Here is a 25,712-nt window from a genome sequence, read left to right as displayed (position 1 = left end):
TCAACCATCTGCTGTGTTAGGATTACCTGAGTTTTAGAAATATAATTAAAGTTTTTTGTATTAAGAAGCCACATCTCTTTGAAGAGAAAGATATTGGTGGATGATAGATTTTACAGATGAGAACGCACATGAAATGAATATACAAAGATGTCTCTTTTGTACTTCAGTGTGTAAATGTGTCTATAAATGAGTTATGCGTGAAAGGGTTTGTGCCGTGTATTTATGCATATGCACAAGCACCCTTCACAGATCTGAAACGGGGGCTGATGGCCAGTTCAAGCCCTGCTCCTTTCTTTCCCAGAGGTGGTTTTAAATTGCCTGCCACTATTCCCATACCAAGAACTGTTTTTATCTTTAAATCTTATTTTTCATTTTTGATTTTGGTTTTTTGCCTGTCCAGACGTGTTCATCAAGACAGACACAAAAAGAATGACACCCAGAGATGCATATAAAGCTAAGAGTCTGTGGAAAGGTAAGTGAAGGGTAGATGTAGAAAAGCAGAATGAAGGACAAATGGACAAAAAGGGAGAGATAGAGGCCAGGGAGAAAGGACCTGTCAATGAAAGGAAAGAGAGAGGCCTAAGAAACGGTCATGGATCTTTGAATCCCAAAGGTGAAGAATTTGTGAGAAATACATTATTTTTTTCTAAAATCATTTTATAACAATACAAAATTTCACAGCTATATCCAGACAAATTATATTAGGAGTCTAATCTTAGACTTTCTTTCCCCTATTGTAAAACAGGAATCACATTCTGTCTACACCTCTGGCATCACGCATTCTCTAATGGGAAAGGACATTGCTCCCAAACGAGCACACACAGTAGGCAGCCTCAGGCTTTACTCGCACTGACAGCGGTGCAGAGGCGCTACTTTGCTTAACCCTTCTAACTGTTTCCTGAGAGAAGGAGAACAAAGAGAAACACACTGTCTTCACGTTCCTGATGCTCTTTACCAAAAGTATTTCTTGAAGAACAAGAATTCCAAGATCGTCCTCATCCCCCTCCGCCGATGTAAATGATCTCTCACCTGAATTGGATTCCCTAGAAGACTGAGAACTCGAAGGAGGGGTAGATTTTCAATATATTCTATTTCACCCAGCTCAGCAATCTGTTTAATCAGAGAAACAAAACATCTTCAATGGACTAAATGCACAAAGATTATAGAAAACAATACAAGAGGAGCTACTTGAGATCCTTTAAATTCAACTTATTTTAAAAATTGCTCTGTTGAATGTTCACCTTTTTAATGAGAATCCCACAGAGCTATGCAGAACAAGAGAATTACTGCACGCCCCTTCAATAAATGTGAACACACACAGCCACATTTTCTTTTTTTCCTCCCTGACCAGAGAACAGTGAGGTGTGCCTCATCTCAGCCATATTTATTTTAAGGCAGAAATAAAATAGCACATAGAATCAGAGAAATAATACCAAATGTGCATGCAAGGGCCAGCTGGTCTTCCCCACCCCGAACCCTTCCCAGCCCTGCTGTTCCCCCAGCTCCCTCCCCACCCCGCTTCTGCTCACCTGGCTATCTGTGACTGGGGAAGCCTGCTGACTTCATGCACATGTGTAGCTCTACCATTTTTTCAATAAGAAATTATTTTAAGGAATGATATAAATGGAAAATTGCATGACATATTTCTTGATGTGGGTGTTACATGGGTATTCACCTTAAAATTTTGTCTTAAACTGTACATTTATGTTTTATACTCTTTTTCTGGGTAGGTTATGTTTCACAACTTTAAAAAGTAAAGGAAAAAAGTTTGCTTGGTACTTCCTTAATCTGCCCAAGGATGGAGCTTGGGTTGTAGCATGTCTGAATTTTCCACTAAACTAAAGACAAAGAGTTTTACTTAAATTCCCTGTAATTAGCATAATTATAATTTTATTTCAAATGTAGATATTGAACTTATGCAGAAAACTAATAATAATTTTTTCATTTGTATGTCTCCCCAAGTCATCTCTGCATGCATTGCAAAATTACTCCAACAGCAGAGTCACTGACAATTCCCTGGTTATCCAACCACAAAACATAGCTAAAATGTAAACTATTCCCAAAGCAAAATCAGGGGCAGAACACACGTGCCATGTTCAAAGGATGCCATTTTCAAAGATATAAAAGGCAAATTCTGAGTTACAATACACAACTTGCACACGTTAATCTGGTTACAGCAACTTTGTGCTACTACACACAGCTTTCTCCATAACATGACCAGACTGTCCATTAGACTGTCATTTGAATCATCTACAAGATAAAAGGATCAATCTTTGCATGTTGCATTATTCAGGAAGGTGGAAAAATAAACTTGGTTCATACTGCTCAGTCAGTGGATTGATTTCCCTCTAGCATAGAGTTCTTGTGCTTGGACCTGACATGAATGTTAGGAGGAGGCATTTTCCTGCAGTCAACATGTCTCACCAACAAGTCCCGGCCACCTGTACTAGCAGACATTGCTGATGACAGTGGACACTGGCACTTTCTTTCTAACATGCAATCTCATGTGTTACATACGCATAAGCTATGAATCAGCTATCCCATTTCAAGAGGTTTATACTGAAGGGCTCATCAGACAGGCAAAAATTAGAAACAAGAACGTTTAGTCTAATGTTTTTCAGTAAAAGTTTAAAATTATCTAAATTCCTAAAAAATCCATCATTATGAGATTAAATGAGTCATACTACAGTCTCATAATAGGAACGCTATGCAACCATTTTAGAAGATGGTGACATCTATGGTGACTGACTTGGAAAGATCTCCTTGAAATGTTGCAAGCACCATGAATAAAACGATCACGGACCACATACAATCACATTATCACTAAGATATCCGCTGGGATTGGCTGGTCTTCTGAGAGTCAAACAAGAGGGGTCCAGCTTCCCTCCCAGTCCTTCCAAAGGTAGGATGAGGTGGGGAAGTGCAGAGGGCAGCAGGTGTGCAACAGCATTGCTTTAAATTCCCACTGCGGAATTAGGAACAAGCAACAGATACAGGTTGTCCTGTTATGTGCCCGCCCTCTCCTGCAGACCTCCCCACATTCACCCTCACATCTTCTCCCCTCAAATGCCAAGACCCAAGGCTGTGTGTCTCATTGCACAAGGTGTAGGGACACAGCACCCCAAAAGACCTAAAGTGAAATATTGCCAGAAAGCTTATATTCTTAAAGGAACTTCAGCTGTCTGCTAAAAATGTCAGACAGGCACAGTTGATCCCATATTCCTGTCTGTCCCTCTTTTTGAACCTCCTCTGCGCTTGTTGGCTACGCCCCAGCCCCTAGAAGCCTGTCAACTTTGACCTCCTAGGGAGAGCAGTTTAGTTGACTCTTTTTTTGCCATTTCCTTCTAGGCTATGCTCTCCGAGCCTCACCATCCAGACCTAAAGGGGCCGATAAAGCCTTTTTCTTAAGATAGATAGATAGACAGACAGACAGACAGATATATTGATTTGTGAAATAATGACACTAAGATTCAGAGAAGTAAAATGGCATTCTCTAAGTAACTCCCAGACCAACATCTTGCTTCTGGAAGAAAGAACTGAGGTTACAATAGAGTGAACATTTGGGGGATAAGTTTTAGAAGTTAGAAATGACATCAAATCTAACAAGGACTTCATAGTGGAGAGTGATAAAGGCCCCCAAATCACTAGCTGATGGTAAACATTTGCAAGAACTTAAAAGAGATGTGCAAATGATCACGTGAAAGAACGCCGATGTTTCAATGGCGAAAACCAAGTAAATAATACTGATGGAAGCGCTGCCACTAAACAATCTTCCTAACATCAAATTAATCATATGAGAAGCAACAGCTATGCTATGTTGCTTTCAAACGATAAATTTTCCATCCCTGATACATAGTACTCTCAAGAGCACAGGAGAAATCTCTGAGGAAATCTTTAGATGGCTCAAAGAATATTTGGAAGTACTGTTGGTTGCTCCCCAACCTGCCCAGTGGGGAGCCAGGGAATCATGTTATTGTTACAGACCCAATTGTTGCCAAAGGATCCCCCCCTTTGGGACACGTGGTCACTTTTTTTTAATGGGGTCTCTTTAACATTTAAAAATTATAGACTCCTTTCTTCACTTGATGATACTCCTTTTTCCTTAAACTTTTTCAAATGTAATTTGAAAAGTCTCTTGAAATGGAAGAGAACAATATATTATTTGCGAGGTCCTTTCTAGACCAGTGCTATCCAATATGGTAGTTATTAGCCCCATGTGGCTACTTACACTTGTAATATTGCTAGGATGAATTGAGACGTCCTGTAATGTAAAATATACACCAGATGTCACCAACTTAGTACGAAGCACTAGAATATAAAATATCTCATCAATAATTTTTATGTAGATTACATGTTGAAAATGATAATATTTTGGATGTATTGGGCTAAATAAAATATTGTTAAAATTAATTTCACCTGTTTCTCTTTACTTTTTTATTGTGGCTACTAGAAAATTTAAAATTGCACATGTGGCTCACATTTATGGCTCGCATTATCCTTCCATCAGAAAGCACTCTTCTAGAGCACTACACTGTATCCTTTTCTTGTTTTTTCTTTTTTAAGATTGGCACCTGAGCTAACATCTATTGCCAATCTTTTGCTGCTTCTTCTTCTTCTCTCCAAAGCTGCCCAGTACATAGTTGTATATTCTAGTTGTAAGTCCTTCTAGTTCTGCTATGTGGGACGCCGCCTCAGAATTGCCTGATGAGCAGTGCTAGGTCAGCACCCAGGATCCAAACCGGTGAAACCCTGGCTGCTGGAGCAGAGCACATGAACTTAACCACTCGGCCACGGGCCTGGCCCCCTCTGTACACTTTTCTGAAGGGAGGGCCATTAGAATTTCATTGACTGTATTATCCTGCAGGGTCAAGAACATTGACCCTGGAGGCAAACCATTCTATACGTGAATCCTGGCTCTGCTATTTGCTGGATATATAACTTTAGGCAAGTTATTTAGCCTCTCTGTGCCCAGTGATAATAATAGGGTTATACTGAGGATTAAATGAGACGATACGTGTAAAGTGCTTAGAACAGTGCCTTGTGCATAAGTACTCAATGAATAGCTCTAGGTTATTTTACGACTGTAATTGTTGTTGTTATTATTACCATCAGTCCTTTTCCTGAATCCTGAGATGCACTGAGTTGGCATTTATTGAGTACATTCCACCTTTCCAACACCCCCTCGATAATTTGAGCAGCATTTTAACGGCAATTTCATGAAAAAGACACTAAACGCATATGAAACAGAGATTGTGCTAACTTCACAAAACCCATGGCATAGTGAACAAAAGTCAACCCTTAGAATCAGCTTTAGAAGTTTGAGAAAACAATTGAATTTACAAATCAAGTGAAAATGAGGAAGAATAGTCTTGTCTGTGATTAAAAATCCACTGTTGCCAGACCTAATGACTGCTTTTTCTTGATTTTTAGAAATCTAACAGATGATAGCAGTTCATGGGGGAAAGAGCCATCAGACATAATTGATGAGCACTGTCACAGCTGCACAGAGAAATGTCTCCACAGTGCGTCTCACCCCAGGTGGGACCAAGGTCTCTTTCAGGGTCAGCCAGAACTTGTCATTTTCAAGAAGAAATACGAATTCAATTTCCTTATGAAATCTTTCAGAAACATGATTAAGGTATTCAGTAAGAATGAAATCACTTGGTAGACCTTACTGCATAAGAAGTCAGACACGCCATGATTACAAGCACAAATGCTTCATTAGAAATAAAGTGTAGGGGCTGGCTCTGTGGCATAGTGGCTATGTTTGTGTGCTTCACTTCGGCTGCCCGGGGTTTGTGGGTTTGGATCCCAGGTGTGGACCTACACATTGTTCATCAAGCCACGCTGTGGCGGCATCCCATATACAAAATAGAGGAAGACTGGCACAGATGTTAGCTCAGGGATAATCTTCCTCAAGGAAAAAGAGGAAAATTGGCAACAGATGTTAGCTCAGGGTCAATCTTCCTCACCAAAAAAAAAAAAGAAAGAAAGAAAAAGAAAAGAAAGAAAGTGTAATTAAGAGTGAAAGCCTGGGGCTGGCCCCATGGCTGAGTGGTAAAGTTCGTGCACTCCACTTTAGCAGCCCAGGGTTTGCCGGTTCAGATCCTGGGTAAGGGCCTAGCACCATTCATCAAGCCATGCTGAGGTGGCATCCCACATGCCACAACTAGAAGGACCTGCAACCAGAATATACAACTATGTACTGGGGAGCTTTGAGGAGAAAAAGGAAAAATTTTTAAAAAGTTAAAAAAATTTAAAAATTAAAAATAAATAAATAAATAAAATCTTTAAAAGAAAAAAAAAAGAGTGCAAGTCAATTTATATAATTTGTGAAATAAAATGTGCATTAAGCCAGATATGGTAATGTGAATAAATCCAATCCCCAACTCACACAGATTGGGAAGATACGCCATTGTTACCAATAGGATATAGGAATTCTTGTTCCTCTTCCCTTTAAAGGACAGGCATGTGCAACACCAGCCTGACGCTATTCCTGTCTCTCCACTCTCCCTGCTCTGACATTTCAGACGTTCCTAATGCCATTTTTCTACACAAAATTTCACAGGAACACATCCACTTCACAAAGTCATGTGCAGTTGGTTGCAGTTAAACCTTTAAAACAGTGTAATTAGGGATCATCAAATTTTCAAAAATTAAGAATTGTAAGTATTTGTTAAAAAACAAAAACAAAAACAAAATAGTCCTTCTGCAACTGTTGCTCTCAGAGGTTTTCTGGAATAACATTTCTAAGTTGGCATTTAATGCAACAGCCCTTGAGAAACTAATAATGGGTTCTAATATGTCCTCTTGTGTAGACACAGAGACTATGACATCACCTTATTATCCTCCAGGTTGATCACCTCCAAGAAGTCATGATTCTCTAAGCCTTGGAGGCTACTGATCTGATTGCAGGACAGATCCACGATCTGCAGGGCTTTCAGTTCCTCCAATCCTGTGATCTTCTTAATCTGGTTATTGCTCTAAAATTGATAACATACCCTTAATGTCTTAAAGGCCTCCAGGAGGAAAAAGCATAATGACGAGCTTTCATTCTGGAAATTGGCCCAAATCTCTTAAAATCAGTAAGCCATTCTTGTTCCCCACATTCTTATTTTCATCACTCACCTTCTTAAACACATATACATAAACCCCAGAAAGAAATTCCAGTTTTTCAGCTGAAAGATTCAGAATACAATATTTTCACTAAAGTTAAAGCAAGATGAACGTTCAAGTCAGCAGAATAGACAAAAGTTAGGTAGTATAAGCTTTTAACATTCTGACCTAAAGCCCAATGATGGCATAACTCCATGTTTATCTTTAGAAATAAAAATTTAATGCAATCCTTTCATTACCATCACAATAAATCACTTGAATATTGTAACTCCCACAAACACTTTATTTTCAAAAACATTCTAAGTATAATCACTTCACATTACCAGGGCTGTGGTAGTGTGATACATGCTCCAGTTATTGATGCTCCTGTGCAGTTCCCTCCTCCTGAATCTAGGTGGACCTATGACCTGTCTTAACCAAAAGAATACGGCAGAAGTGTGCCAGTTCCAAGTCTAAGAATTAAGAAGGCCTGGCGGCTTCTCCTCGTGTGTCTTAGATTCCCTGAGGTTCCATGTAAGAACTGTAGCTACTCTGTCAGAGAGAATTTGTGGAGAGGTCACATGGAGTAGGAGAGGTCCCATGGAGAGGGGTGCTAAGTCTAGATAGAGAGGAAAAACCCAGCCATTCCAGCATCCCAGTTGAGTCCAGCCCCCAGAAAATCTGCCAGCTGAATGAGGCAAAACCAGCAGAGGAACCACCCAACTGAACTCAACTCACATTGCAGAACTGTTAGCTAACAAAACGGTTAGCTAATAAAATTTCTCCACGCCACTATACTTGGGTGGCTCGCTGTTCAACAATAGATAACCAGTCTACGTTCTTCAATAATTCACACATAAGCATCCTTTCAGACAATGAGCATAAAACAAAGAAAAATTTAAGACTCAAATGTTGTCCTCTTTCCCAACCCCTACGTACCCATAACAATAGATTATAGTGATAACAATAATTTGCATTCTCTTGTACATTTTCCAACATACTCATAATTCCTTGGGTTCCTTAGCCTTGAGGTATAAGAATATACCACAGTAAAATTAAACTTTTAGTTCAAGTTGAAAATCATAATAAAGAGAATTTTGATGTTTCAATTAATGCCATATTATGCCCATCTTTCAATTTTTTAAACTTTTAATAAGCACTTAAAAACTGAAAAATTACAGTATTCCCATCCATCTACAGTATTTTTCCTGGTATATGTTTCCTGGTACATTTATTAGCAAGAGCTCATTTTCATCCTATTTTTCATAAGATTTCATTTCAATAATGAGTAACATTTGTATTCATTGGTATAATTCTATGGTTCTTTAAAATATATTAATAGAATGTTGATAATCTATAAAGTTGGGTGATGGTGCATGGGGGCTCATTAAATTATTCCCTATATTTTTAATATGTTTTTATATGTTTGAAAAATTCCATGATAAGAAGGAAAAAATACTCACAATCCCATTTTGCCTAAGTCAAACTTCCAACTGTTCAGAGTTCAAAGAATTTCTAGAGAGTGATAGAAGAGGAAAAGAAAAAAACTACACTAAACATAATATCCATATTAATGTAACTTACTGAAAAAGGACCTTAACATCCTATCTAAAATATGCCCACATATCAAACTTATATACAATATTCTTCTTCCCAAAGAACTTTGAAGTGCTGCGGATATGGAAGATAGATTGTAATAATTCTTTACAGCGTCTCTGATGGCTTTCAAAGTGGTAGATGCATAAAAGTAGAGTGAGGCATAGAAAAGTTTAATTAGATAGCCTATGGTCATCAAAGAAAGTAGAACTGAGAAATATTCTGAGTTGAAAGCCATCTATTCAAACTCTTTATCCAAAGCTGAAAAATTGATACATCACTCCTCAAAGTAGACATCCAGTTTCTGCATGAACAGTTCTTGTTTGTTTTATCATGATTAGCAGGGGAAAGGGGGCCTTTAGAGAGAAGCTATTTTCTTAAATAAATGAAATGAGAAATAGTCTTAATCTCCCCAATTTGAGAGGGAAAAAACAAGCGCCTCTTACTAAGAAAAAACAAATTTTAAAGTTTGGGATGCAATGCCCTTACTTGCTAAGGAAGGTGATTGACAGAATAGCCCATAAGCAAACCACATTTTTCCCTTACATTTATCATAAAAGTTGACGGTAGTGAATTAACAATTGTTTTGTATGGTGAATTGTTCTTTGTTCTCTAAATTGTCAAATAAATTATTGTCAATAGTAAAAAGCAACTGGCTTTATGATTCCATGAGTTAAAAAATAAAAGCATTAAAAACTGTTGAAACAAATGTGTAGCATTTTATTTTCTATATTTTATTAACATTTGGAAAAGACACCCTTGCTATTCTCAAAAATTTCAAGGAAAATGAATGATGGCATAGTCTGTATTTTCTAGTTCATCTTGAGTGATGGGGGCAGGGACTGGGAACAATCCACGTAATCCATTTGTAGAAAAAATGTCTTTTATGCTTTTTCTAAAAGCTACTTGAAATGGAACTGTCAACATGGATTACTTATTTAGTTATTGAAACAAACTCTTAGGATAAAAGTGGTATGTGTTGTTATTCTTAATAATGAGTTCAATTCTCATTCCCTTAAGCACACCCCCATATCTCTTTCCACATATCATGCTCCACTTAAAGTTAATGGGAATGCCAATAAAAAAAGATATGTAAAGAAAAAGATAAAGTTCTAACGAGTTACAGATTGAATAGTCCATACTGCCAATAATCCTTCAAGACAGCATAATTTTAAAATGTGACTTTCTTTTATAATTTTAAAATTTACAATCTAACTTATCAAATTCATTTTGTTTATGCTTTGCTAACATGCCTAAGTGAACAGAAAACATGAAACCTTAGGGAAATTATTAAACCTTTCCACGCCTCAGTCTCATCCTCACTACTGGGAAGGACTTTACCCTCACCTAACTCACTGTAGGAGCAAAGGGTCATGGAAAAGCAATTCAAGCTCCAAGCTCGGGGAAAGAAAAATTAACACACAGCCAGCCTTCAGGTATCTGCGGTTAAATAAGACAGGAACAGTACATCGTACATGTCAAAAATCTGCAGATAACCCAAGACGTCATTTCAAACAACAGTCCAACACTCTTCGGTGGGATAATTGACATAAGAAATTAATAAGCTACCAGCCTCATGGCTTAAAGTCCTCCCTGTCCACTTTGTGACAGATATAGAGATATAACAAAGAACAGCAGAGCCAACTAAGGGTAAGAAGTAGGAGAGAGGAGGAAAGGAAGAAGAAAGAATCCTGGATAACCCAAAAACTGTATTATCAGCCCCCAAATTAGTGAGCTATACTGTTATTTTAAAAATACTGTGTATATCTTTGGAACTATTATGATCCTGTTGATTTTTTAATAAATTGTCTGTACTTTCATTCAGTCATAGTCACATAGCATGTCATGTAGCTTAAAAAGAGTGCTCTCTATGGGAAAAATCTTAAAAATTTAAACTTTCTGATTGGAATTTTTCATTTATTCTCAGCACTAATTCTGCTTTCCTAGAATGGGAGACTAGCATATATTAATATAAAAGAACTGCCAAAATTCAGCGCCCAGAGAACATCTTATTGTTCATTTGAGAGCAATGAAGTGTTAACAGCAATAAATATTATCCTTAAATATTATTTCATCAATAGGACATTAAAAAATTCATTTTTAATAGTTGTTAAAAGTACACTTTTCTTTTTCAGTGTAAAAAAGTCAATCTTTTTAAAAATTGAATTTGAGTACCAAATTAGAAAACCATTTTACTTTACCATGAAATATTGATATCACACGCACAAACACACACACCAGATATGGAAAGAAGCAAACAAAACTGAAGAAAATAACATTTCACAAAGGAATTAGCTCTTTATAAACTTGAAAAATCCTAATCATCATTCATATACTTACTAAAACATTAACTAGCACTTCTATAAAGAATAACATTTCTGTCAGACTCACCAGACAAAGTATTTTGATTGGTAACACGCCTAAGCCAGTAATTGTTGTGATTTTGTTTTGGGCCAAACTAAGGTGAGTTAGATTGTTGCACAGCTCGAGTCCACTGATTTCTTCTATCTCATTGCCTATATACCGTGACTACGTTTAAGGAAAATGTTATTAGAAACATTTTGAAGAAAAAAAGAATCAGTGTTAAATCATCATTAGAAAAATCAGACAACAGCATAAACAAAGCAGTGCTATATGCCGTATACAGAATGAACACTAATTCTTGAAATACATTTTTCATAGAGAAATTAATACTAGCACCACTTCAAATTAATTGTTTTTAAAAAGGCCTAGCTTTTGAGTGTGCTCAGTTGTATTTGCATTCACATGTGCTGATTTCATCAGCGAAGAAAGACATTTCAGAGTGGTTCAGAGCTGCCTCATTGGCAGTATGTTTTTCCTTGGTTCCTGAATGGTCTCCATGAGAAACTCCTCTGCTTTCCCACAGGCATGGCTTCTGACTACAGGGTCACCCTGGAAAGACAACATGTGCCCAGCTTTCTCATCCTCATAACCAGGTAGCAGCCTGGGAGATGTCACCTGCAGCAAGTGAGTGGTAAAAAAAAAAAAAACCAATACCCCGATAGAGAGAGGAACAGCCTTTTCTTTCTATCTATATCGGGTTCTCTTCTTCTTTTAAAATAAATGAGGCCTAAAACTCTGCATTCATTTTCTCATTCATTGATTACGTTTCTACTCATTGCTACAATCTTAACTTCCTCTCTTCTGTGTTCCATCCTTGTAGTCACCTAAAACTGCAAACTCACCCATCTCTGTTCTCAGTCTCTTTGGCAAATTTCCAGTATTCAATATCATTTCCCCACCAAAGCTCAGTTTTCCCTCCAAAGTAACTAAGACATCACCATTTTCTCAGCCACTTATAATCTTCAGGACAGCCTACAATCACCAAGACCTGGCATTTTTGGCTTTAAAACATCGCTTTAGCCTTCCTTTTCATTCACTCCTCTGCCAACTTAAGTCAGCTTCAGCACCAACAGGGACCTCTAACTTCTAATTCTTCCTGCCCTCAAGTCACCTTGCCCACTGTAGTCAGGTTAATTTTTTCAAAATATTGATTGGATATCACGCTTCAATTAAGAAATTCTCATAGGATGAATTCCAAGTTCCTCACTCTGGCATTTAAGGCCCTTCACTTTAAGCAAAACCTATTTATCTAATTTTTCCCCATTATAATCCAATGAGAATTCTCCATTCTGCCAGGTCAATCTTCTCAATAGTTCTGGAATGTACCAACAACTTTCTTACTTGGCAGCGTACCTTTTTTTCATACTACTTTCCTCCTCCTTTCTAAACCCTGCCCACTCTTCAGGACTTAATTTCAAATTCCACTTTCTTTTCTTTTTCATTTTTTTAACATTCACATTAAACCAACATGTTAAGTATTTCTTTTTGACAGATAACCTTATTTTCTTACTTCTATTACTTTTGTAGTTACACAAGTAAGCACGATGGACTGGAAGAACATATTCACAATATATATAGTAATGCATATGTATAAAAAATATAACATATATAAAGGATTATTATCTAGAATACATAAAGAACGACAATAAATTAATAGGCAAAAAAAGGCAAAACAACCCAACAGAAAATGGAGGAAAAAATATGTCCAAGGAATTCCAAGAGGAGCAAATCCAAGTGGCCAACATAATAAATTTATGAAAAGACACTCTGCCTCACCCACAGTTGGAAGACCGCAAATTAAGACAAATGTCATCCTTTACCCAGTGGCTTAGCAAACACTTTAAAGGTTTTGAAGAACAGATACTTTCACACTCCTGGGTGAGAGGGTTCATTATGATATAGCCACTTTGGCGGCAATTTGGCAGTGTCTATCATAACTGTAAACATGTCACAGCAATTCCAATTCTTGGTATCCACTCTAGACAAACCATTTCTTCCTCAAAGGCTTTTCTGGTCAACTTCTAACCCCTCACCTATCTCCTTCCATTAATCATAGAATCAACACATTTTTTAAAGAGGATAGAAGGGATCATAAGGATCACAAAAACAAATAGTTTTCATCATAATTATTTTTAGTTATCCTAACTCTATTACTTTCCAGCTAGGTGACTTATCTTCTCCCTGCTCCTACTGTTCATTTGTAAAGTGGGGATGACACCAGGTTGCCAGGAAGGCCAAAAGTTAGATCATGGGAAAAAATTAGACAATGGGCGTGAATGAGTTGCACAAATTGTAAAGCACCTCCTAACTGCAAGCCATCATTATCATTAGTGAATTACAAGCACATGAGGCCAAGGAACCACATCCTGTACCTCTTGGCCAACAGCACAAAATGGACTATTCAAGGCCAGGATTGACTCTGAAAAGACCTCGGCCAGAGAAAGAGATAAATTAGGAAACTAGAAGCAATGACAATACAACATTGCCCAATAAACCACAAATTCCTAGATTTTCTTCATTGGTTTCAGATTCAATCCTTGGGCTGAAGCATAGTTCTGCTTGTTGTCAACATGCATTTTCAAATCTACTTTCATAGAGCTTCTGGCCAGAATAGTTCCACAAATAGACATTTATGCTCACAAACACTATGCTCCTTTCTGCTTCCATTTTCTGGGCCATTTAAATAATCATTCTGGAACTAGAACAAAGACCAGATTTTTGCAGATATGTATTACAATAAAGGATGTGAAATGTAGGATATAGGAGATTAAACTCTCATACAGCTATGGATGAAATAAAATATCCTTGTGGTAGCAATCTTTGGGAAGAAAAATTAGCCAAGGAAAACTTCTTCAAATGGCCATCTGTCTCAATTTAGCCGAGGAGGCAAGAGTCTTTAAGCCCTGTTTCAGGAGCACTCGTGTCCTGATAGCTCTGCTCCAAACAAAATGAAGATACTCTGAATTATGGCAAAGAAAAAAACAAATGCTAGTGTGTAGCTGAGTCAGGAAGCATTCCCATGGGAAGCAGGCAAGAATCAGAAGACTAGAAAACAGGAATCCTGAAACTATCAAGAGATAACGGGGATTGAAAAGGAAAGCTTGTTTATTGTGTACACAGTAATTTTCCAAGACGTTAGAGGCCAACCACAGTTCCCTTGGTACATCCAGCTTTGACTAGTACGACAAGACAGGTTTTAGAAAATTACTGTTGCATGAGCCAAAAGGAGTGGGAATATAGTTGCCTCACTGCAATCATAGCCATGGCTCTGCAGCCACCATGCTGTCACTCACACCACTGGGGCAAAGGGTGAGGAATCGACTGAACATCTCTGTTGAGTAATAGGTTCATTTCAGAAAAATTGTCTCCTATTTCCCAACTCTTCACACGCCCTTAAATTTCAAGGAATTTCAGGCGCTATAGATTAATCATGTTCTTGAGTAAAGAGTACCTCTTACAGTGGCACAAGAGCTTTTCCCCTAAGACCTCCCACAGTCACATCATATGTGGCTACCAGCAATGGTCATGGTCAACACGCAGGACTGGTCCGTACAGAGCTCTGAGCTGCAGCCAGCTTCCAGAAATACCTTCATCTCCTCAATCTCACATTTTCTTATTTTAAGAACCTTCACAAAATGTTACTTGTCCTCCCTCCTTACATTATTCTTTCATGTTCTTTCGTAAGTCCTGAGACTTTCTGATAAGGAGAAATATAGTCTGATAAATTGCTAAACTATTACAATGAATTAGCTACTGGGTTAATCCTCTCAGGCACATTTTTATTTTAAAAGGCCACTATCAGGAGAAAGAGACTCAAAGAACTCAAAATGATCTTACTGCATTCCAGCTCTAAAGTTTTACAATTCTGTGAATAAATCTTCTACAGTAGAATGTTAGACCCTTGTGGAAACTGAATGAAGGAACCCAGTGGCACATTAGCATAAGTTTACAGCTAGGGAAAAGTCCAACAATATATTTTCACATTTTGGCGATGCTGTCAGCAGTTCACAGTGCTTGACATGAATTATTCACTAGTTCAGTATTCGCTCTTATTCATTTGTCTACAATCATAAAATATGGTTTGGGTGTATAGAAAACAGTTACTGAGAAATAAGTAGGAAATCCATCACAATTCTCTTAGTGGAGAGAACCACAATGATGGCTTTAATCAAAACCAATCCTGAAAGATCTATATCACCTTACCAGTGAAAAATGTTCTCCACTGTAAGAGGGAATCTCTCTAAGAAATGAAACACACACACTTTAAATGGCTATGTGATAAAAGTAGTAATTACCGAGTGAATTGCAACACGGGAAAAACAATGTAACTCAGAAAACTAGCCTCAGTTCAACCATTTACCAAATAATCTTGGACAAGTCACTGAACCTCCCTGGGTTTCAGGCTCCTCTTTCGTGAAATCACAGTTAGCACTAGACAATCACTAAAGTTCTGTCTGGATTGAAAAATTCCATGTCACTTTTTAAAAATTCCATGATTCTATAATTATAAAATAAATTCCAATGGTCAGTCAATATTTACAGGTAAAGAATAAACTATACTCTTTCTAAAGACAAACAAATATTCTTATCCTTGTCGAAGTTTATCATCTTGTGATTTAGGATGATTATCAATTAGTCCTCAGTTATCCACATATAAAAGGACAAAATAGCATTATAAGATAAATTAAAAAGTTGATATCTTATAGTTAATTTATTCTGAGGTATTAACATAATCTACTATAATCACATTGTCAGCATTACTAGCTTAACTGATCTGTTTTTATCTTAAATAACTGCTTTTTAATATTGATAATTACATTTTAATTTAACGTTATTTTAAACAGAAGTGCACTTTTTTCCCCTTAAGTAAAAGAGACATATATGCCCACTAAGGAAAGCTTGAACAAACATAAAAAGCATAAAAAAGATAACGCATTCAAAAAAGGACAAATGGAATGGCATCAGATGAGGAAAGCATGCCTTGCAAGGTATAATAGAGAGGACTGAAGAGCTTAGAGCTATGGTTCCCAAAGTGTGATCCTCAGACCAGCAATATCAGCATCATCTATCTAGGAAGTTGTTAGATATGCAAATTCTTGGGTCCCACGCCAGACCTACTCAACCAGAAGCTCTGAGGATGGGGGCCAGCAATAGGTGTTTTAACAAGCCCTCCAGGGGATTCTGATACCGCTGAAGTTTGAAGCTTGATAAATAATTGTTTTCAAAAAAACTTATAATTTTCAGATTTTAAAAATTTTTAATGGACACAGGTATATCATTGGCCCATACATGGCCCGCTTTTATTTACTTTAAATAATATGATGAACACTCTTGAACCGACCACCACCCTTAGCCCAAGAAGCAGAACATTAGCAGTAACTTACGTCTACCTCTGTGCACCTCTCCTTCACACCCTGCTGTCTTGCTCTCAGAGACAACCACTACGCCGAATTGTCTATCTTCCTTGGTTTTATACCTAAATTAAATCTGTTTTATTAACATTCATCCTTATTGCTGCATGGAGATACATTTCACTCATTTTCACTACTGTATGTTATGCTCTTGTGTGAGTACACCATAATTTATGCTTTCTCTTATCAATGAGAATTTGGGCTATTTCAACTTTTGCTTTTACAAGCAATGTTGCTGTGAGCATTCTCATACAAATCTCCAGATACATGTATGCTAAACTTCCCAAATGTAGGAATGAAAGTGCTAAGGCATAGGAAATTTGGATGTCCAACTTTACAAGACAGTATAAAATAGTTTTCCAAAGCGTTTGAATTAATTTCATAAAAATAAGGACGAAAAAAAGAGATTCTCTTGATCTACATGTTCTCCAACACTTGGTATTTTTAGATTTCTTAAATTTTGTCAATTGAATAGATATACTATCTCATGTGGTCTTGAGTTATATTTCTCTGAAAATAAATGAGAAGGACATCTCTTCACATGTTTATTAGCTTATCTGATTCATTTTCTACAAAATTCTTTTTACGTGTCTTCTCCCATCTTCTGATCCAGGAAGATGGGATATATTTCTCTTTAGTTAGGTCTTTAATACCCATCAATAAAGTTTTATTATGTTCCCTCCACAGGTCTTATTCACCTTTAATAAGATTCATTTTTATTGTTCTTGTAAATGGTGTCTCTTTAAAGTTGTGTTTCAGAATTGCTTGTATATGGTATAGAGAAATGTAATTGATTTGTTTATCAATGTCATATCTAATTATCTTGTTGAACTCCCAAAACTCTACTATTTTTAGTGGGTTTTTTGCAAGTTTTTCTTTATATTCATTGTAGACAATCATACCATTTGCAAAGAATTACTTATATTTTCTCCTTATCAATCTTTATACCTTTAATTTCTTTCTCCTGTTTTATGGTGCCGGCTAATACTTCAAAACAACGATGGATACAGGTAGCAATGGTGGGCATCCTTGTGTGGTTCCTGATTTTAAAGAATGCTTAGAACTTGCCCCCAATTAAGATAAGGTTTGTTTCAAATGTTTTTATAGACATTCTTTATCAAGTTGAGGAAATTCCCTACTACTAGTTTATTAAGAGTTTCTATGGTGAATGAGTGCTAGATTTTATTAAACTTTCTAAATCTGTTGAGTTTCTATATCTATTGATCATATGGTTTATGTCCCTCAATCTGTTAGTTTATTGACATTGTTGATTTTCTAATGTTAAACCATCCTTACATTCACGAGATAAACCTAACTTAGTAATGCTATATTATCTTTTTCATATGCTGTCAGATTCAGTTTTCTAATATTTTGTTTAGGATTTTTACATCTAAGTCATGAGTGAAATGAGTCTGTCATTTTCCTTTCTCTTATGCTTCCTTGTCTGATTTGGATATCAAAGTAACCTCATTAGAATGAACTGTGGATATGTCTTCTATTTTTAATCTTTGAAAGAACTGTTGATTATTGGAAGATCAGCTATTGAAAGTTTGTGTCTGGTGAGCTTTTCTGCATGAAGATTTTTAATTTAATTTATTTTAATTTTTAGTGAACTCCTTTCATAGTCAAGGACTACTCAGGGTTTCTATTTCCAAATCAGCATTTTTGGTGCATAATATTTTTCTAGGAATTTGTCCATTTCATCTGTTTTCAAATGTACTGGCATAAAAAACTTGTCTAAAAATTCTTTTTTATCTCAAAGGTTTTTAGTCTTTTCAAAAATCTAATCTAATTGTGTAATTATATACAATATAATAGGCTTGAATGAACAAAAGAGAAGCATATTTAGTACTGTTTACAAACTAGCTTACTATCTTTTCAGAATTGTAAGCTATCTAAGAAGTTTCTTTCCTTAATAGTTTATGAAGGGTAGTTTGTTTTGCCTACTTGTCTTTGCAGTTTTAAATACTCAGGTGAGGAACATTCTATGTTACATATTACATTCTAATTAAGTGTCCATGTTCTGATGTAATAATTACAGCTTTTTATACTTTGGAGATAAGATTCAATTGCTACATCTAAAGTCAAGTTAAAAAAAACCCTAATTACTTTCTTCATGATCTTTGACATTTACAAAGTCATAATACTTTAGTTTTTTACATGGAAAGATAAATTTATATAGAAGTCAAGACTCTCATGATAGAAACGGTTTAAACTGCATTCTCTGTTTGGAGGCCAAAATACTGTGGAGTTGTTTTCCCTGGCAATTCCATGCTGCATATAGGAGAATAACTTTCTGAGAGACAGAGCACAGATGCTCCAACCCCAGACTGTCACGTCCCCATCCTCATCCAGGGTACCCTGAAGATTAGAAGGGGCTCTGGAAGCTCAGTCTCTTCTGGCTGGTAGGAGTTTAGGGGGGCAGCTGACTTCTAGACCAGTGCTGCTCAAGCTTTAATGTGCACTCACATCACCTGGGGGTCTTGTTAAAAACGCAGATTCTGAGGGCCAGCCCCGTGGTACAGCAGTTAAGTTCATGAGCTCTGCTTGGGCAGCCCAGGGTTCGCCAGTGTGCATCCTGGGTGCAGACCCACGCACCGCTTATCAAACCATGCTATGGAGGGCATCCCACATATAAAGTAGAGGAAGATGGGCACAGATGTTGGCTCAGGGCCAGTCTTCCTCAGCAAAAAAGAAGAGGATTGGGAGTGGATGTTAGCTCAGGGCTAATCTTTGTTTAAAAAAAAAAATGCAGATTCTGATTTCATAGTTCTGGGATAGAGTCCAAGAGGCTGCATTTCTAAGAAGTTCCAGGCAATGCTGGTGCTGCTGGTCCTCCTTGAGCAGCTTTCTTCTAGATGGCCTGAGATGAGTGGATTTCTGAGCCACACGGCTTCTGGGCTGTCAGACTCTATCTCTTTGCAAATTCAATCTAGATGACACTGAAGCATAAAGCGAGGTTCTGTGGACAGGTGCTGCTAATGTATACTACTTTTAGTTTGTCATCAAACATTTCATTTTCTCATTAGGCTATGTTCAGGAGAACTTCTCATTTCGAGAGCACCATCTAAATGTCTATTCATTGCTTATTTTCACACACAAGTTCTAAAGAGAGTGGTACGGTGTTATAAGCTTTCCATCTATGAATAAAGGTTTTTTTCTACAAAATATGTCTTCAAGAAAATGTACCTTCCCTTCTCCCCACATCTCAGCCCTATTACGAGTGTAGTGTGTACCAGCTGCTGCCACATCCCTGGAATGAGGCACCCAAGGGCAATCACTTCATTCTCCACTCTCTCCTGAAAAATCCTCAGGGAGGTAGAAAGATGCTTACTGAGAAAGAGAAGGTGCTGCTCCCCCATCACCCAGAGAACATCAGCCCCTGGTGTAAAGAAGAGACTCGAGCTCATTAAACTCACAGATCCCCAATTAACCCCCTAAGCTCCAGAAGCTGGAGGTTGCCGCCTACTTTACAGTAGGTGCTGTTTGCATGGGAGCCTGACTCGTGCAATAGATATGTTCCTGAAGTAGGCTGATAACCAAAAGCTGTTGGTTTTGCTTTTTTTTTTAAATCAATAGATATTTTAAACACACTAGAGATGCTCGCTATTTAAAGGGAGCTTGGTACGAATTCTTTTGTGAAATAACTAATCACTAATTTTCCTTTTGGCTTTATCTGGATTTTCAGATATTGAATTTATATAAAATAGGGCACGGGTTTAAGTAAATTTGAAAAGGAGCCAGTTAAAACAGAACTTCTTATCTGGTTCTAGACTTAAAGATAAGCCTATGTTAATCAGAAGAATGACTGTCCTACTTAGCTTTTCGGATATAAGATGCGCTTGGCAAGCTTTGACTTGCAATCCCACTCCTTGGCAAATAAAATCTTTCCTCATTTTGTGAATATCAATTCTTAATCATTTCAATGAGCCACACATCACTAGCAAATTGCTTATCTGGTGCTATTCCATGTCATCTGATACACATTTATTAATGGGCCTATTAACCAAATTTTCCCCATTACTCATTCAAAGGATACTGTCCAAAATTAGTTTAGAGAGAGCCTGGTATGCCGACAAATCACACATTTCAGATATTTGGTTGCGGGAAAAATCCACCTTCTGATGAGAAAAAGAGAACATATATCACACTTCATTTTTCATTTTTATCTTAAACATAATAATTAATTGCACAAGAAGAATGTAGTTTTGGATGTGGGGTTAGAATTCACTATTGAAAATACACTCAGGCTGTCATATTTACCCATATGGAATCATCTTCTAAGTAGGATCCTTGTCTGTCCCCTTGAGGGATGCTGAGGAGAAGACCCCCTCCTTGCGGCCATGCAGACATCCTCGAAACCTCAACACTTTCAATTCCTGTAGCTATTCTCTCCGTTTTCAGCATTTACTTCAATTTTTCTTGATCTTCCTTCAGGATTTACCTCAATTTCACCCTTAGTTACCACCATTTCTTTCATTTTCTCTAATGCCTTGTAAACTCTATTCACTTAGTTTATATGCATATCTTGTTTCTCTTTTCTTTGCCTTTTCTATTTCGATCTCAATGTATTCTCCCATGCTACCCCCTAAATGCCAGAAAAATCTTTCTTATTCACCCCTCAGGCCATGCCTCTTCACTTAACACTCTTTCTCAAAACTGACTATTTTAGCAACATCAGTTGTTCCTACTCAAAAATATGAGACTAAAGAAAAGCAACATTAAGTAACTTTGTTTAATTATTCACCTACCGGCAAAAGATAAGCAAAAATGATTTCTTTTTTAAAAAGGAAAGGAAAACCCAACTTTTTTGAAGCCCTGCATTGATAACTTGCTGGGGACACTGCAATCATTTTCTGGAAAACCAGCAAGCAACTATACAATAAGCACAATTCTCATCTTTTTGTGCCCTTTAAAACTGTGATTCCACCCCCAAAAATGTACCACGGTTACTTTATCAATGTATTAAATACTTTACTGAAAACTTTAAATACTGAATCCAAAAAAAATTTTTTTGAAAACAACGCCAAGGGCAAGAGCAGACAACCGGCTAAAATGATTGCAATGTGGCAACAGAACTAGTCAGTAAAATACAAGCTTGAGGACCATGGAAGAAGCAGAAATGTGCAAACAAAATATTGTTTGTAAAAAAAAATGAGGGGCTGGCCCAGTGGCTGATTGGTTAAGTTAGCGCGCTCTGCTTCAGAGGCCCAGGGTTTCACTGGTTTGGATCCTGGGCACGGATATGGCACCGCTCATCAAACCATGCTGAGGGGGCGTCCCACACAGCACAACCAGAAGGACCCACAACTAAAAATATCCAACTATGTACCGGGGGAGCTTTGGGGAGAAAAAGGAAAAATAAAATCTTAAAAAACAAAAAGAAATCAGAACACAAAATTTTACGCGTGTACAAATTGCAACTATGTAAAATGCATACCATGACTGAAATAAGAGGTCAGTTTGGCATGATGTAATGAAGTTTCACATTCATTTTTTTTCTCTATAATAATGATGGACTATAAATAAACATAATTTTCCGGGCTTGCTTATAACTGATACTTTTTCATCAACACCGTTCATTCTTGTGCCATAGCTGTGTCTGCTCGTATCTATCAGCTATACCGCTGTCGGGCCATATGCCAATATTGTGCCCTCTTCACACCTATGATATTAGGTCTGTGGAGAGACCTTAAAAGGCTTATAATACCGCTCTGACTCCCACTGGGAGTTCCATTGGAACCCAAGCCTTGTAGGAAGTACCCAACAATCAAATGAACCTTCTATACCTCCTGAGAACAAAAGCATTCCAGGAAATACAAAAAGTGCAAGAACAAGCCCCTGCTCTTTAGGAAATGTATGTTTTCTCTGGTTGCTGGCACGAGGCCTTACATAATAAATGAAAAGGAAACAGAGCTTTCCAAGAGGATGGGACGCTGTCCATGAGCCTGATTTACTGGGAAGATGTGGCTTTGGGTCTCAGGCATCGGGTTCAATCCCAGACCTGCTGGCTCCCGGGAAAGATTAAGTAAGTTACTTAACCTTTCTAGACTTCAGTGTTCTCATCTGTGAAAATGGGACTGTTCCAGCTGCCTCAGAGCTTTGTTGAGAGGATTAAATAAAATAATGCACTGAAAACACTGGAACACCTCCATCATTGCCTCCCAGGTTCACAGAGGGCTCACAGAGAGCTGAAGCACCTCCTCAGGGGCAGTCTGGAACTTTCTAAGCACTTCTCAAAAGTTACCAATACATTTACTCTTAATTCTTTGGGAGCTCGGAACCTTAGATGGGGTGTCCGATTTGTTTTTGTTCATCTGTGGAATCTTCTTGTGCGGGTGGGGTGAGGTAGGGTGTGAATGGAAGAACTCCAAGGAAGTTTTTCCCAGGGCAAGGGTCACGCTGGTGTCATGACTGACTCCCTGGGGTGGGGGAGAAGGCAAAATGGGACAGCAAAGAAGGCAGAGTTGAAACAGCCCTGCAAATACAATTCCTGCCAACCTGGAGACCATGTGGCCCCAGACTGAGTACAAATGGGCACTTGATGTGGCTTATTTGGACAAAGAGATGTCATCTTGGCAATAGCTATAATTTTATAGTGAAAAAACACACTACTGATAAAGATGGAGTGACGTGAAAGAACAGAAGAAAAATTAAGAAGGTGTCTCACTGGCAGTCTGGGGGAATCAGATTCTTAATTTCAAACAGATTTTGCATATTTGTGCAAGCCCCAGCAGAACACTTTGGATCTAAGTTAATTTGGTTTGTAAATAACATAAAACTAATGCATGATAAAGGGCAATGGTTGATGACCATTCCTAAAAGTAACTTTTTGATGAAATATTTGAGTCCAATAGAAGAACATTCATCTTAAGCTTGTGGCAATGATTCCCAACTTTGTCGGCACTTTAGAGCCACCTGGGGGTCTTTTAAAAATTCCCATGCCCAGGTCTTACCTTGGACCACTTGAATCAGAATCTCTGGCAGTGGGATACAGGCATCAGGAGGTTTTAAAACTCCCTGGGTAATTCCAATGTGCAGAAAAGCTTGGGAACCACTAATCTATGACCTCTCTGCTTAAGTGTGGTCCATGGACCAGCAGTAGGGGCATCACCTGGAAAGGTGCTAGACATTACAGTCTCAGGCCCTACTTCAGACCTACTGGGTCAAGAAGCTCATTTTCACAAGAACCCCAGTGTATCCGTGTGCGCATGAAAGCGTGAGACACGGCACTCTACAGTATAGCAAGCTGCTCCATCAACCTCTGTTCACAGACCGTTTATTTCTGCCTCTGAAATGCAAAAGCAAATTCAGAGAAGCAAGAATGAGGATCTGAAATCACTGGTTTCTAAAAAAACTAAAGGCTGGATAAGTAAGGAGGGCAAAATTTGAGCGCCCCAGACATTTTTACACATTTTCAGGTATAAAATTGTTCTGCTATGATAAACATATACAAATAATAGCTAGTATTTAGATGAGGGAGAGCGAACAGAAGGAAGTTAGTTCTTCAGTTTGAACTCTAGGTTTTCAAAGATCCCTAAAAAGATTATCTGTTGATAAACCATCTCCCTTTTCCAAAATAAATGATACACGAATCCTTCTCCTTTTTTATTTCATCTCAGATACTAATATTATTTACCCCTACATCTTATTCTTTCTGAATTCTCTATTTTAGTGCTGTTTTGCTTATTAATATACTTTGCAAACTAGTTAAGATAGGTAGTTGGTATATTGATAAAGTCTACCTTGAGATTTTTGGGTGGCTTGAAATTGAAGAATGTAGTCAGTTTATTTTGAGAAGCATTAAGTTCTAGAAGATAAGGCATACAACTCACACAAGACAAATCTGGGGGAAAAATAAATACAGAATAAGGTAAGTCAATAAAATAAAAGTCATACAAAGTCATTAAAAATAGCATATGCTATATCAGAAAATTTTTAAAATTGTCAGAGGCAAGCACATCTTAGTCATTCCAGATGAGTGAAATGAATAAAAACAGGAGTGTGTGGAATGCACATGTACACACACTGTGCACACACACAGTGTGGAAAACTCTCCATGAGCCTACAATTTAACCTTCCTCCCCAGGGCCTCCCCACCTCTTCCATCCCCCTCTCCAAGACAGCCAGGTAAAATATGACCGAGGCCGCCTCTGTGTCTCGGCTCACTCTCCCACAAGCTGCGATCAGTCAAATGCTTCAAAGGTTGCCAGTCATGGAGGAAAGGATGAGGAACTAAAGCCTTAGACAATCCTCTTGACAATTAGTCCCTAAATAACTAAATTAGGTCTTTTCAGAAAGACGGAAAATGCCACAATTAGAGAACTTGCTTCGTTATAAATTAAATTTTGTTTTAGTTGGACTTAATCCTAAATCTCATTAATTATTTGAAGTGATTTAAATGATTGCTATTATTTTACTTCGACTGTGCATTGGTTCAGACACATATCTGAGTTTTGCATTTTATCCCAAGCAAATATTCTGAAATTCGAATACTAAGAAAAAGACTATAGTGCTAATATTCACTCCTAAGGAAATTGCATGTAAAGGATAAACATGGTGAAGTATTGTGTTGCCTTTCTTTGCCACTTTCCAGCAGATGCACTTGGAAGCAGCAGGAGGCATCAGGGAAGCCTCAGGAAGAATCACAGGATGCGGGTTTACTGTCTGTCTCTGCCAGTGACTTATTTCTCCACCTGACAATGGTAATAATAATGTCTCCTTGTCTTCTCATTCTAGGTCATAGACCCAGCAACTACACCTCCTCCAAGGATGTCCCTGGTGGGAGACTGGAACCTCCACACCAAGCAATGTGCGTCTACCTTTCACCAGGTGGCAAAGACACATCCAGCCTAGGAGAAGGAAGCAAGGCCGAGCGGCTGGGGTTGTGCCCTGGAGTGGGTGGAACAGACAATGTGAGGGTCACCTCCCCACCCACCTCCTGCAACATCTTTCCCTCTCAAGGGTCCTTGAGGCCAGAAGATCCCCACCAATTTCTACTTCACTTCTCTGGTCTAAACCGCACCCTTCTTTAGCCTGTCTTTTTTATGAAATCAATCTAGGAGGGACAATACATTGAAACATTAACACTTGGGTGGGAATTAGTGAGTGAGCCCAGGGAGGCTGCCTGGGAGGGAAACCCTAAGGAGAAACTGTCATTGCTTTACAAGTTTTGCCTATTTGTCCATTCTGAGCTCAGCTCTGTGTCTTCCAGGAGTGGTCTCAACCATTAATTTCCACTGGCCA

General features: G+C 37.9%; 1 protein-coding gene across 1 annotated transcript in view; it reads right to left on the bottom strand.

Moving 5' to 3' along the window:
* LRGUK (leucine rich repeats and guanylate kinase domain containing) overlaps positions 1 to 25,712 on the bottom strand; it is a 70,694-nt gene that overhangs the window by 32,130 nt on the left and 12,852 nt on the right. The window contains 5 exon segments of the mRNA XM_046670647.1: positions 1,030 to 1,110; positions 6,840 to 6,983; positions 11,083 to 11,207; positions 20,506 to 20,587; positions 24,212 to 24,312. Of these exon segments, the coding sequence (XP_046526603.1) occupies positions 1,030 to 1,110; positions 6,840 to 6,983; positions 11,083 to 11,207; positions 20,506 to 20,587; positions 24,212 to 24,312 (533 nt within the window).

Source organism: Equus quagga, chromosome 8 (assembly GCF_021613505.1).
Source record: "Equus quagga isolate Etosha38 chromosome 8, UCLA_HA_Equagga_1.0, whole genome shotgun sequence".
Classification (NCBI taxonomy): domain Eukaryota; kingdom Metazoa; phylum Chordata; class Mammalia; order Perissodactyla; family Equidae; genus Equus; species Equus quagga.
Note: the sequence above shows the minus strand (reverse complement) of the source record. Positions and strands in the feature narration are given on the sequence as shown.